General features: G+C 42.0%; 1 protein-coding gene across 1 annotated transcript in view; it reads right to left on the reverse strand.

Moving 5' to 3' along the window:
* The window catches only part of AIFM2 (apoptosis inducing factor mitochondria associated 2), an 89,130-nt gene that overhangs the window by 21,893 nt on the left and 52,304 nt on the right, over positions 1-14,933 (reverse strand). Inside the window, exons 3-4 of the mRNA XM_044299288.1 lie at positions 9,359-9,474; positions 3,569-3,688 (exon numbers count right to left, since the gene is read on the reverse strand). Coding sequence (XP_044155223.1) covers positions 3,569-3,688; positions 9,359-9,474 — 236 coding nt within the window. The remainder of the gene's footprint in view (positions 1-3,568; positions 3,689-9,358; positions 9,475-14,933) is intronic.

Below are 14,933 nucleotides of genomic sequence, written 5' to 3' on the forward strand. Positions count from 1 at the left end.
TAAAATGTGAGGAAAGAAGCTCAAAGTACCAAACTAGTAGTTAGAAAAGTTAGAAAAATATAAGTTTTTATTAGGGTAGGGGTAGCGCCATCCTGGTCTTCTTTCACATCTGGTCTTAGATCACAGTTTCCCCGCCATGGCTATGTGCTGCCGATGCTGAGACCTCTCACTTGGCCTGTAATCATCCATTGGTATACTGTTTGTGCATTTTTGTACTGCCTATGCCCTGTGTATCTTATGCACCACAGCCATGGTGGGTTCTTCTATTGATCTCTACTCACCTTTCTAATATATATCATAATTTTCTTGTACACTGCATTCATGAGTTGGTCATTGTACCCTACACAGTTGTGTTTCTCTCATGATTACAGCAGTATCCTTCATATATTATTTATTTATATTTGTTTGAGACCAGTGTGTTTGTCCAGGGTGGCGCTTGTTCTCTCTTCCCTGTTCCCTTTATCTTGTCCTTGGCATCCATTATGTGTGTGTTTTTTAATTATGTATTTAATAAAAACTTATATTTTTCTAACTACTAGTTTGGTACTTTGAGCTTCTTTCCCCTGTTTTCTGCCATTACACTCGGAGCTCGTACCGAGTCATCCTCTTTCGGGTACCCCCAAACATCTATTAGATATATATGTAGGCACTGTCCTTTCTATTTGCGTTGGGGGCTATCCGGGGTCCTTTTTTTCTTTTTTTTTCTTCTTTTTTCTGCTAAAATGTGAAGTTGCTAAAAATATTCTAATCACTGCTGATTAGCGCATTCAAAAATATATTGGAGCACTTGACTCTATCTGCATATAAATCTATTGTAATGTTCTGCCTTGCCAACCATTTTCTCCAGTCTCAGGAGAAACTTATGAAACTTCTAGCAGCTTGAAAACTGTAGCCAAAGTGACCCATGACTGTATTTCACGTTACGAATTCTCATTATGCGATTTTTACATTGGCGATTTTTCACATTCAATAAAATAATCTCGAATTCTCGAATATATGATGAATATTCTACAAAATATTTGTGAAATATTGCGAATTCGAATATAGCCCCTGCCGCTCATCACTATTAGTGAGAATTCCTATTCAGCAGAAGACTTATTTTATATTTCTGTGCAGGTTAACATGTAGCTGTATAGTGTAGTGGTTAACATCCTTGCCTATAATGCAGTGTTTCCCAACCAGTGTGCCTCCAGCTGTTGCAAAACTACAACTCCCAGCATGCCCACACAGCCAAAGGCTGTCCAGGCATGCTGGGAGTTGTAGTTTTGCAACAGCTGGAGGCACACTGGTCGGGAAACACCGCTCTAATGTACAAGCTTGGGAGTTTGAATCTCGACAAAAACAATCCTGAAATAGAGATTAAATATATATATATTTTTTTTTTCCTGATATATATGAATGCATAATATGTTGGTTACTACTACTGATGTTTTTAGTCATAATATATGTACATATAATATTATATATTTAGAATATATAATATATTATATGCAAATATATTATGGCTAAAAACATCAGTAATAGTTTCCCACATATTATGCATTCATATATATCAGAAGTAGGATTTTATCTATATAGCTATATACTGTATATAAAGTAAAATAAAAACTTCTGAGCAGCACCACCAGACCAAAGTACGAATGGAGTGCCAGTGGTTGGGGCAGTGATCCTACCACCCATGCATCAATAAGAATAAGAATACCGCGGAACATCCATTAAAGTGACATGAGCTTTATTCACCAAAAATGTGACATTTCGGTTCACTTCATGGAACCTTTTTCAAGCACTGCTTAAAAAAGGTTCCATGGAGTGAACGGAAACGTTGCATTTTTGGTGAATAAAGCACATGTCACTTTGTGTCACTTTAATGGACGTGCCGTGGTATATTTATTCTTATATATTTATTTTATATTTTTTCTTTTAGTAATTACACATTTATTTTGTGCCATACATTTTTTACAATTACTAAAAAATATATATATAAATTTGATATCTATTTCAGAAATGTTTCTGACGGGATTCAAACTCCCAAGCTTGCACATTAGAGGCAAGGATGTTAACCACTACACTATACAGCTACATTTTAACCGGCACAGAAATATAAAATAAGCCTTATGCTGAACAGGAATACTCACTAAATCAGAAACTACTATGAGGTTTTTCTGACACAGTTTAGCATTCAGCTTTATAGCTGAGTGGATAAGGTCCTTGCCTCTAATGTACAATGTTGAGAATTCAAATCCTGGCAGAAACTTTTCAGAAATGGATGCTAAATTATATTTAAATACACTGACTGGAGCACACGCAATGTTCGGCCTAACATAGCGATGATCGAGCCGAACTGGTGTTCGGCTGAGCATGCTCGCTCAACACTAATTATTATCCAAATTGCTTGCTTTCCTGGCTTGATTGATTTTTCTTATCACATAATACACTGCTCATTTCCATGGTTACGACCACCCTGCAATACACCAATGATGGCCATGCTTGCACACAATAGGAAAAAGCACTAGTCTATTTTTTTTCCTACAGAGTGCAAGGTTACAACAACCCTGCCTGAATTGCAGTGTGTGCGTAACCATTGAAATGAGCAGTGTATAATGTGATGGAAAAATGAATCCAACTAGCAAGGGAAGCAATATTGATAATAACAATACAGTAGTAAGTGCCTTGTATTAACTTCCTCTACAGAATAAATGTTATTTGCTGAAGTGAGACAACCCCTTCTACAGGAAATGGAAGTCTTTGCTGCCCATTTTTTAAAGACTGTAACAACCTTGCTTATGTTACGTTTCAAGTGTTGTACTTTGTACCGGCCAACCTTCAATGACTACTATCATCATTGCTTATCCATGGAGATTGTATGCCGCAGGCCTGATGCATCAGTTTATAATGGTCATGGCTGATAGACCTGAACTCAATAATTACTAGGGAGTCCACATGTTCATTTAAGGTAGATAATGACGAATGAGAGACCTAGGCAGCTGCCAGACACCAACAGAAGTGAAAAGTTTGATATTCAACCTGTTTGATTACCCCCCCCCCCCCCCCAGGCTGTATCATGGGATTATTGGACTGTCATCGCATCAATGTTCAGTGTTATTGACTGAATTCTTATTTGCTGTGGGACATTTATTACATTTATTATGTGGTGTTAAAAATAAAAATAAATCACAGATTTTGTCACACACCATTTTTGTGGCAAAATCTGCGACTTTTCAGAAGTGGTGAGAAAAGGAGAGTGGTGAGGGCGGGGGCATTTATCTTTATTCACGCCAGTTTTCTGGCATGAATAAAGACAGAAATCTACAGTAGCTAGGAGGCTGCCATATATTTTAGACTGTCACACAGCCAGTGGGAGGATGTGCCAAATCTGTGAGGCTTGTACCTCTACATAAATTTGGCGCATCCTCTGGCGGCACGGGGGAATCAAGACTGGCAAAGAAAATGTGTCTGAGCTCGCAGACTCCACCAATCTTATCTTCTGATGGGTCTTTATGCTTTGGTTATTACCACCTGACCACATGACAAATTTGAGCAGAATGAATATCACTGCATGGTCACTCACCTGCTTTACTAGATCTTCATATAATTGAATGGCACTATCCTTGGTGGTTGCTTTATTTAATTTCCCAGGGAACGGACCATCACTCCCAGTTGCAATGATGAGATGGGAAAAATGTATTTCCTGGGTAAAAAGAAATTGACATAAAAATTATGCAAATCCCAAAACAGTAGGCCGATATCTGTACAGAGCATATAAATTTTACACACTCGATAAGATGTCACATTAACCTCTTCCTAATGCAACCATTTTCGATTTTTGAATGTATTTATTTTTACTCCCTGCATTCAGTAAAATTACAGTGATGCCAATTTTATATAGCTGTTGTTATGCTTTTATAGCTAAAAAAATATAATAAACAACTGGAAAAAAAAACTTGCAACTCCATATTCTTACACCCTTAATTTTTTTTAGCTTCTGCTTATGGAGCTGTGTATTTTTTTATTTTATTTTTTGTGAGGCAAGCTTTTGTTTTTATTGATATCATTTGAGATATGTATGATTTTTTTTTTTTTTTGATTACTTATTATTCACTTTAGTTGAGAAGCAAAACACCAAAAAAAAGACAATGAGGTCATATTTTTTTCTTCCTTTATGGCTTCGCTGTAAAAGATAAATACTTTATAACAATTCAGCTAGTGATTCATAGGAACTTTATTCCAGCAGGCCTGGGAGCCTTCACAATTCCCAAAGCGCTGTCACTATTTACCAAAGTCAATCAGGAGCCATTAAATAATAGTAAATCACTGGCCACAGCAGTCTTGTGACATATATTCCTGAGGCCAGTGACTGACTGACATGGGGTTTAACAGCTACATACACAGTTACTGCAGGGGAGGATTGAGGCAGCATCTCTAGAAATATTGGGTGAGGATACAATGTTTTATTTTATTTTAACATACAATATTTAAGGGCTTTGAGGAGCTTTTGAAATAAGTTGGACAATCCTATATGAGTTTAACCGCTAATTGCTAATTCAGCTATAATTTTTTTCTGCCAGATAAAACCAGATCGGGACACATATCTGTTTTTACTTTCTTGCTGTAGCTATTTTTATTCTAATTCTTGAACATGATTTTAAGGGCAGACATCTTACCAGAGCTGTTGTTAAAGCAGTATTCCCATCTTGTCCTTTCATGGCCAAGATGGGAATAACAGGAATAAGGAAGGGCCAGAGTTACAGAAACACCCAAGCCAGCTGCACTCCTCTATTTCCCTCTGAATGGGAGCTTTGCTGCTTCTGGTAACTCCAGAGATATGGAAGTATAGCTTGCTGTGCTTCTTGCATAGCTCTCCATCACTGGGAGTTAAGAAAACAGCGGAGTGCAAGCTGCTTGGCCATTACCATAACTTCGCCTAACCTGGCTGATGCTTATTGTGGTTTCAAATCTCAGCCATGAAAAGCCAAGATGAGAATAATGAATTAACAGCATTTAGATGCTTTACAGCAGCCACCATGGGCCATCAACACAATAGACTGAAGGGGACTCATTGACTTGCATTGGAGAGTTTAGGCATACTCTTTGACCTGTCCAGAAATCATTGTACAAGGTAGGAGTAGATAAGCTTTGACTAGTGTTGAGTGAATCAGAGCATCTGAAGCAGAATTCGATCAGAAATTTATGAAAATTTAGATTTGCTGCAAAGCCGAATCTCCTCACTCTTCGTGGTAACGAATCAATTTTTCCTAAAATGGCTGCGTCATCACGCTCGCCGCAGGTCCTTGGGCAGGTTTTCTTCAATCAAGACGGAGGGAATGGCCTCTCCGCTATCGAGTAGATGAGGTGAGTATAATGAATGAGTCCGTGTGCAATCCACAAAAAATGTGGATTGGACACTGACCCAATATTACAGTCATGTGCATGAGCTCTGGTAATTTTGTGATAAATTTCCTTTAAGTCATTCTTTATATGTGGCACAGTGTGGTTACTTTGTTAGATAGTTACCACAAGAGAGACATGTTGAACAATGTGTTGGACTTTTTTTTATCAGTAGGGTACGGCCACACAATCAGGTTTCTGGATGCAGCTTTGGAAGTCAAAACCAGGAGTGGATTTAAAAAAGAAACTGAGGAAAAGTAGTATCTGTCTATTATACTCTCTCTCCTTTTATAACCCATTCCTGATTTAAGCTTCCAAAACTGCTGTCACAACCAGACAGCTGAGAAGCTCTGACAGAAGCCTTTCAGAACCTCCTCCTTGAGTTTCTTTGTTGTGATGTTCAGTCCCTCATCTCGTTAGCCTCTCTCAGCTGTCATGTGGTTGGACTGATTGCATCCCTTTTTACTTCCTGGAGTGTGTGTGCATGATGATCTAGTTTTCCAGTCTGCTACAAAGTTAAGTGCCAGGTGACCCTGACTCCCTCCGTGTCTGGTGTAGGGAGCCGGTGGTCGTGTCCCCTCACTATTGTAGGGTGTTCAGGGGTTATATAGTCGAGGTACGTGGATATGCAACCTCCTGCGGGAGAATAAATTATATGCAAAACTGGAAAAATGTGTGTTTGCGGTTCCAGAAATTCAATTTCTGGGGTTTCTTCTCTCCGCTTCTGGTTTTCGCATGGACCCCGAGAAGGTCCGCGCTGTGCTTGAGTGGGAGCTTCCTGAGAATCAGAAGGCGCTGATGCGGTTTTTGGGCTTTGCCAATTATTACAGGAAGTTTATTTTGAATTATTCCTCTATTGTTAAACCAGTCACTGATATGACCAGAAAGGGGGTAGATTTTTCTTCTTTGTCAGTAGAGGCGCGTAAGGCTTTTTCTAATATCAAGGAGAGTTTTGCTTCCGCTCCCATCTTGGTGCAACCTGATATTTCTTTACCCTTCATAGTTGAGGTTGATGCTTCTGAGGTGGGTGTGGGGGCGGTCTTGTCTCAGGGTTCCTCTCCTGCCAAATGGCGACCGTGTGCCTTTTTCTCGAAAAAACTCTCCTCCGCAGAGAGAAATTACGATGTGGGAGATAGGGAATTGTTGGCCATCAAGTTGGCTTTTGAGGAATGGCGCCATTGGCTAGAGGGAGCCAGACACCCTATTACCGTATTTACTGACCATAAAAATCTGGCCTACTTGGAGTCAGCCAAGCGTCTGAACCCGAGACAGGCCAGATGGTCTTTGTTCTTTTCTAGGTTTAATTTTGTTGTCACGTTCCGCCCTGGAGTTAAGAATGTGAAGGCAGATGCCCTGTCACGTTGTTTTCCGGGAGGCGGGAATTTTGAAGACCCGGGTCCCATTTTGGCTGAAGGTGTGGTGGTCTCTGCTCTTTTTTCTGAATTGGAGGCAGAGGTGCAGGCAGCCCAGTCAGAGGCTCCTGATCTTTGTCCTCCTGGGAGGTTGTTTGTGCCTATCACTTTAAGACACAAGATTTTTAAGGAACACCACGATACGGTCCTTGCTGGGCACCCGGGGGCAAGAGCCACACTGGATCTCATCGCTCGGAGATTCTGGTGGCCTGCGCTTCGTAAGTCGGTTGAGGGTTTTGTGGCAGCCTGCGAGACTTGCGCTCGTGCCAAAGTCCCTCATTCACGGCCATCAGGTCCTCTCCTTCCCTTACCCATTCCTTCCCGTCCTTGGACACATCTGTCCATGGACTTCATAACGGACCTGCCTCGTTCCTCAGGGAAGACTGTGATTCTGGTGGTGGTGGACCGTTTTAGCAAAATGGTGCATTTCATCCCTTTTCCTGGTTTGCCCAATGCTAAGACGCTGGCGCAGGCATTTATTGATCACATTGTCAAATTGCACAGTATTCCTTCAGACATAGTCTCTGATAGGGGCACACAGTTTGTTTCCAGATTCTGGAAGGCTTTCTGTTCTCGCTTGGGGGTTCAGTTGTCATTCTCTTCTGATTTCCACCCGCAGTCGAATGGCCAGACAGAGCGCGTCAATCAGAATCTGGAGACATATCTGCGCTGTTTTGTGGCGGAGAATCAAGAGGATTGGTGTTCTTTTTTGTCCCTTGCTGAGTTTGCTTTAAATAACCGTCATCAGGAGTCCTCTGATAAGTCACCATTATTTGGTGCATATGGGTTTTCATCCGCAGTTTGGGACTTTCTCGGGAGAGGGGTCTTCTGGTTTACCTGATGAGTACAGATTCTCCTCGTCTTTGTCATCTATTTGGCAAAAGATTCAGGATAATCTAAAGAGCATGTGTGAGAGATATAAGCGTGTGGCAGATAAGAGACGTGTGCTTGGTCCGGACCTGAATGTTGGTGATCTGGTGTGGTTGTCTACCAAGAATATCAAATTGAAGGTTCCCTCCTGGAAGTTGGGTCCTAGGTTTATTGGGCCTTACAAAATCCTGTCATCAATCCTGTTGCCTACCGTCTTGATCTTCCTCAGACTTGGAAGATCCATAATGTTTTTCATAAGTCCTTATTGAAACCTTATGTTCAACCCATTGTACCCTCGCCTTTGCCTCCTCCTCTGATTATGGTTGATGGGAATCTTGAATTTCAGGTCACTAGGATTGTGGATTCTCGGCTTGTGCGTGGTTCTCTCCAGTACCTTGTTCATTGGGAGGGTTATGGTCCTGAGGAGAGGATGTGGGTCCCAGTGACGGACATTAAGGCCTCTCATCTCATCAGGGCTTTCCATAGGTCCCATCCTGAGAAGGTGGGCTCTGAGTGTCCGGAGTCCACTCGTAGAGGGAGGGGTACTGTCACAACCAGACAGCTGAGAAGCTCTGACAGAAGCCTTTCAGAACCTCCTCCTTGAGTTTCTTTGTTGTGATGTTCAGTTCCTCATCTCGTTAGCCTCTCTCAGCTGTCATGTGGTTGGACTAATTGCATCCCTTTAAATTCCGCCCCATAATGCATTACTGGGCTGCTTATACTACTTCCTGGAGTGTGTGTGCATGCTGATCTTGTTTTCCAGTCTGCTACAAAGTTAAGTGCTGAACATTTATCTGTTATTTTCTGTTTGCTGGATCCCAGGTGACCCTGACTCCCTCCGTGTCTGGTGTAGGGAGTCGGTGGTCGTGTCCCCTCACTATTGTAGGGTGTTCAGGGGTTATGTAGTCGAGGTACGTGGATATGCAACCATCCACCTCTGGGATCGTTGCATAGGCTGAGCAGCCAGGGAAAGTCTCAGGTCTTGTGCAGGGGTCTCCCTTATGCTTTGGATCCAGTGAGTCATATATGCATGTTGCTTTGTCTTGTTTCCTGTACACTGTTCGTGACAACTGCATCCAAAAACCTGATGGTGTGGCCATACCCATATCAAATACAGTTGCTGTAACATTTGTAAAGTTGCTTGTGCAAACTGATATGCACCTTACCAAAAGATACTCAAATCACAGATCAAGGCAGAAACCCATGCCATCAATTCTTTGTTTTATAGCCAACCACACTTGAGGCAAAGATATCCAGCAGGCGGTTCTGGCAGTGGACAGACCATTGGTGTTCTATGGATCTGGCATAGCTGGATATTTCCATGTGTCCGCCGGATCCTATTGACTATAATGATATCTGGCTGACCAACAACTTAATTGCCGGGATTCGAACAGACAAAAATCTCTGCATGCAACGTTTTTTGCCGAGCCAACTCGCAGAATTTATGCCGGAGAGTGGCTGGATCCTGACCTGATCATGCTAGTAGTCAATGGGGTCTGGCGGGCACAGTGCAGTATCCAGCTATGCTGGATCCAGAGAACACTGGCAGGCTGTCTCTGTTGAAATCCTGCCGGATAGCTTTGCCACAAGTGTGAAGTTAGCCTATATGAAATCTCGTGTGTATTGTTATCTACTCAGAACCAATGCCTACCTAGTCATTATAATATGGTGACTGACAGAACAGTATTTACCTCATTGTTCTCCAGTACAATAGTTTGGTTCTGCAGGTTTATTCCCACCACTCGTCCTTGCTTGTAGCTGTCTTGGTATGAATCTCCATAGGAGATGAATGTTTTTCTTGCAAAACCTACATAAGAAGCAGAAAATTAGCACATACTCTATATTGCGAACAGAGATAGCAGTCACCTACACAGACATGCAACCTACGAAGCAAGCATAAAGTTACGGGATAGCACGCATGTAAAACTGCCAATCGCTATTGTCCTATCATATTCTACTCAGCGGGCCATTTAGGCTACATATCTTCTGGGCCAGTTAAATTTTTGCATAATATATTTTTAAGTGATTAATCCCATGTTAATTTAGATTTTCCATCATGTGTTCAAGCTTTGGAATGTTTCCAAAATCATTCAGATGAAAAATTGGTTTTATATGCATGACTGCTAGACTGCTATGCACAAATCGCTTCAAAGTAGGCACATTTTCACAGCTATGTCTTACATCTCACATGTCAAGTCTATGGAGAGTGAAGGCACATGCTTGTCTGACATACTTTAAAAGCAAAAGAGGGATCATTGTAAGAAGGCTCGACTGAGAGCTGATGGAGTAAATAGGCTGGAAAAAAAAACTAACAAAAAAAACCCCTTACCTTAACAACCTAAATGCAACTCCACAAACCAAAATGCTGTGAATATAAAGATACTCATATTTCACTTTAGACTTTCGGCTAACATCTGAATTTACAATTTTAGTCAAACAGAAAAAGCAAAACAAAAGTGTAGAAACAAGTTTAGAAATCCGACCCAGTTCAAGATGTTGCATGGAATTTTATGAGAAATATTAAAGGCAGGACAAAGAGGCTTTTTGTAGTGGTGTTTTTTTTTTTACCTGTACACAGTTTTTTAGGTCAATGGCATGTTTTTCAAATCACATCAACTGTTGCTGGCCAGCTAAGACCTGTCCTAGGTTGCTAATATGGCTTACATGTTTATATGGCTAGACTTGCCAATAATTTTAACCACTTAAGGACCCTGCCATATTTCACTTAAGGACCAGGCCATTTTTTGCAAATCTGACATGTCACTTTATGTGGTGATAACTTTAAAACACTTTTACTTATCCAGGCCATTCAGAGATTTTTTTCTCGTCACATATTGTACTTCATGACATTGGCACATTCCTTAAAAAAGCACCATACTGCGGAACATCTACCCCTTGGCAAGGGAGATTTACGCAAGGGGGTGCTCCGTGGAACAGTTGCAGGCCTGTTTGCGTGTGGCCCGCCTTCTCACTTTTGGCACCCCACTGCCTCTTCCAGCCTGTTGCAGTGCTGCAGATCCCCCCCCCCTTCTGTACTGCTGTCCTCTCTCGGCTTTCCACCTGCCCAGGTTGGGTCAGTGACTTTATCGTCCAGCACCTCCTCTTCCACTTCCTCACTCTGGTCATCCTCCTGACTTGTTGACCTAACAACAACCTCAGTTATTGACAACTGTGTCTCATCCTCATCATGAACCTCTTGAGACACTAATTGCGGTTGACTTTTTGGCAACTGTGTCTCATCATGATCATCCACCTCGTGAAACACTAATTGCCGTTCCTCACTGTCATCTTCTTCTGACTCTGGATGCTCCAGAGTTTGGGAATCAGGGCACAAGATCTGTCCCTCTTTAAGCGTGCTTGGCGAGAGGGCCAAATCAAGGAATGGCGCTGAAAAGAACTCTTCAGGATTTCCGAGTGTGGGATCACTTGTTTGCCCCGACTCTCCATGGTGGGAGGAAAGAGGATCAGGGTGAGGATTGTGTTGAACAGACTCTTGGCTACTGAGACTGGACTTGGTGGAAGACAGGGTGGTGCTTAACCGACTGGAAACATTATTTGCTGCAATCCAACCGACCACTTGGTCGCACTGGTCTGACTTCAAGAGTGGTGTCCTGCGCCGCCATGCAAACTGGGATATGAAGCTAGGTATTGTGGATGATTGTTTTTCTTGTGCTCTGGCAGCATATATACATATATATAGTTCAAGAAAAATGGCGGCACTGGTTCAGAAAAACGCATGGTTTGGGTGCACGTCCCAAGAGGAATAGTCTTCTTACCCCAATGAACAAATCCAGAAAAACGAGCGGCACTCCAATGGATAAAAATAAGTTAACCTTTTATTCACCCAGGTGAATAAAAGGTTCACTTATTTTTATCCATTGGAGTGCCGCTTGTTTTTCTGGATTTGTTCATTGGGGTGAGAAGGCTGCGGCGCTGCTGGAGCGCCGCTGCCTTCTCAAAAAGCTGAACGGCGGAGGTCCCAAGTGTCGGAACCCCGCCAGTCAGATGCTAAAGATCTATCCAGAGGATAGATCATCAGTTAAAACAAACTGTAGAACCCCTTTAATTTATTGGTATATACACATACATTGCAGTGGATTTTTGGTCTTGATGTACTCACTATGACATTTAGGGTACATTCACAAGACCGTTCTGCGGTCTGCAAATTGCCGATACACAAAACACGGATGCCTTTTCTTGTCTGCAATTGCGGACAAGAATTGGACATGGTCTATCTTTTTTTTGCGGGGCCGCTGTGTGCTGCCTGCATCTTTTGCAGCACCCTTTGAAATAAATGCAGTCGTGTCAATGTACCCTTATGTACAAATGAATTATGTTCTAGTGCTACTGAAGGAGGATACACAGATTTGTTTTTACTTCCTGCATCATGTGTATAAATAGGACACTATCTGTGCTCTGTCCATAGGTCTGATGAAGAAGGGGGACCCTTTTTGAAACATGTTGCTTTTTTATACTTTTTATTGACTTTTAATAAATTATTTTCCTGCTATTAGTACCCCATTTTCCCCTTTTTATTTTTTCTGCCTGGAATCTTTTTTGATAATGTAATAGGGGGCTTATTACAAAGTTGTTGCTTTTTTATTCTTTTTTTTTATTTTTTTTTTCAATAGACATGGCTGGGGATAGAGGACATTGTCTGACTGTGCTATCAAGACTGATAAACAAGTTCCTGGTTGTGGTCTATGTCTTCACATGGAAAGAAAAAACGGATGTGAAAGGGGTTCTCCGGGAATTAAGAAAATGAAAATACTTTATTACTTTAATTATAAATATATTCCCAAATAACTTTCATTAGTTATAAGGGCTTGTTTTGTCCAGGGAGCAATCATTAGGAGAAATAAAATAGCCACTGTCCTATTAGTGCACACAAAACCTGTGCTAATCACACAGCAGGACAAGTTACTTCACTCTAAGATAAAGAGCTGTCTAATCCTCCTCTCTGCTCTGCTTGTCAGGAATTATGTTCCTGAATATAGCTGATAAGATGAATCTCTGTAGGAATAGAGTTCATGACTAGATATGTGTCACGGCAGACAAGCACTCAGACACACAGAAAAAACAACAACCAGGCTCTGAGCGAGAAGTAGGGGAAGGGTCACCTCCTAGCTAATCCCTGACCTCTCTCCCTGCACTGCTCAGCCCACAGACAGACCTTGGTGGTAGGAATGCTGTGTCCTCGTGCCTAGGCTAATACACCCTAACTTCCCTGAGATGGTGAAAAGGGGAAATAGGAGCAGCCTGCTCGCACAGAACCTGGATGGGCGAGAAGATATCAACACGACAAAAACAGCAAACAACAAGAACAGAAACCACACTTATCTTAACAGAGTTGGGACAGAAAACCTTCCTTGCTTGCTTGCTTCCTAGGCCAGACTGATTTCTATAACCCGCTCAGAGCACTGGAAATGAGAGTCATTTAAACTAATGACCCCACTGACGCACCTGATGGGAGGCGGATCAAGCACGACTCCAAAACAAACACTAAAGACGTGCTGCTATTCTGGCCGACCTCCTCACATAGTCAGAGCCGGGCATGACAGTACCCCACCTTCTACGGGTGACCTCCGGACACCCCGGAGCAACGTTATCCGGATGGGATCTATGAAAAGCCCTCACCAGTCGTCTGGCACTGACATCCCATGCAGGAACCCACATCCTCTCCTCAGGGCTGTATCCCCTCCAGTGTACCAGATACTGAAGGGAACCCCGAAGAACTCTAGAGTCGAGAACCCTGGAGATCTCAAACTCCAAATTTCTATCGACCAGAACAGGAGGAGGAGGCAATGGCGATGGTTCCACCGGTTTCACATATTTTTTCAGTAAAGACCTGTGGAACACGTCATGAATCCTCCAAGTTTGCAGAAGATCCAACCGACACGCTACTGGGTTGATCACTGCAGATATTTTGTACGGACCGATAAATCTTGGACCCAGTTTCCAAGATGGCACTCTCAACTTAATATTTTTAGTGGACAACCATACCAGATCGCCCACACACAGGCCCAGTCAAACGTCTCTTGTCATCCATTCGCTTATACCTCTCACCCATCTCCAAATTCCCTTGGATCTTCCGCTAGAAGATCAACCCAAAAGGCATAACCAGATTCTCAAAATGACCCTCGTGCGTATTGAAGGCCGTTTTCCACTCATCCCCCTACTTGATCCTGATCAGGTTGTAGGCCCCCCTCAAATCCAACTTGGAGAACACCTTGGCTCCCACAATCTGATCAAAAAGGTCAGAAATCAAAGGCAGGGGATATGGATCCCGGACCATAATACGGTTCAATTCCCGGAAATCCAAACACGGTCTCAGCGATCCATCCTTTTTCTTTACAAAGAACAAGCCTACTGCCGCCGGAGACTTAGATGGCCTAATATGACCTTTTGCCAAACTCTCGGCGATATACTTTCGCATAACCTCTTTCGGGTTGAGAAAGGTTGTAAAGCTGAGATTTTGGCAATTTAGCCCAAGGGATGAGATTAACTGGACAATCAAAGTCTCGATGAGGGGGTAATTCCTGAGCCCCACCCTCCGAAAAGACATCTGCAAAATCTGCAGAGATACTGAGGTAAAATCGTAGTGGACACCCCAGAGATAGATGTGCCAAGACAATTATCCGAACAAAACTCACTCCAACCAATGATTTGTCTCGCTTGCCAATCTATAATTGGGTTATGTTTAACCACCTCAGCCCCCCTAGCTGAAACACCCTTAATGACCAGACCACTTTTTACACTTCTGCACTACATTACATTCACCGTTTATTGCTCGGTCATGCAACTTACCACCCAAATGAATTTTACCTCTTTTTATTCTCACTAATAGAGCTTTCATTTGGTGGTATTTCATTGCTGCTGACATTTTTACATTTTTTTGTTATTAATCGAAATTTAACAAATTTTTTGCAAAAAAATGAAATTTTTCACTTTCAGTTGTAAAATTCTTTACAATTTTTCGCAAAATTTATTGTTCTACATGTCTTTGATTAAAAAAAAAATGTTTACAAACTATGGTACAAAAATGTGAATTTCCGCTTTTTAAAGCAGCCCTGACTTTCTGAGCACCTGTCATGTTTCCTGAGGTTCTACAATGCCCAGACAGTAGAAAAACCCCACAAATGACCCCATTTCGGAAAGTAGACACCCTAAGGTATTCACTGATGGGCATAGAGTCACTTTTTATTTTTTGTCACAAGTTAGCGGAAAATGATGATTTTTATTTTTTTATTTTTCCTTACAAAGTCT

Source organism: Bufo gargarizans, chromosome 6 (assembly GCF_014858855.1).
Source record: "Bufo gargarizans isolate SCDJY-AF-19 chromosome 6, ASM1485885v1, whole genome shotgun sequence".
NCBI classification, from domain to species: Eukaryota; Metazoa; Chordata; class Amphibia; order Anura; family Bufonidae; genus Bufo; species Bufo gargarizans.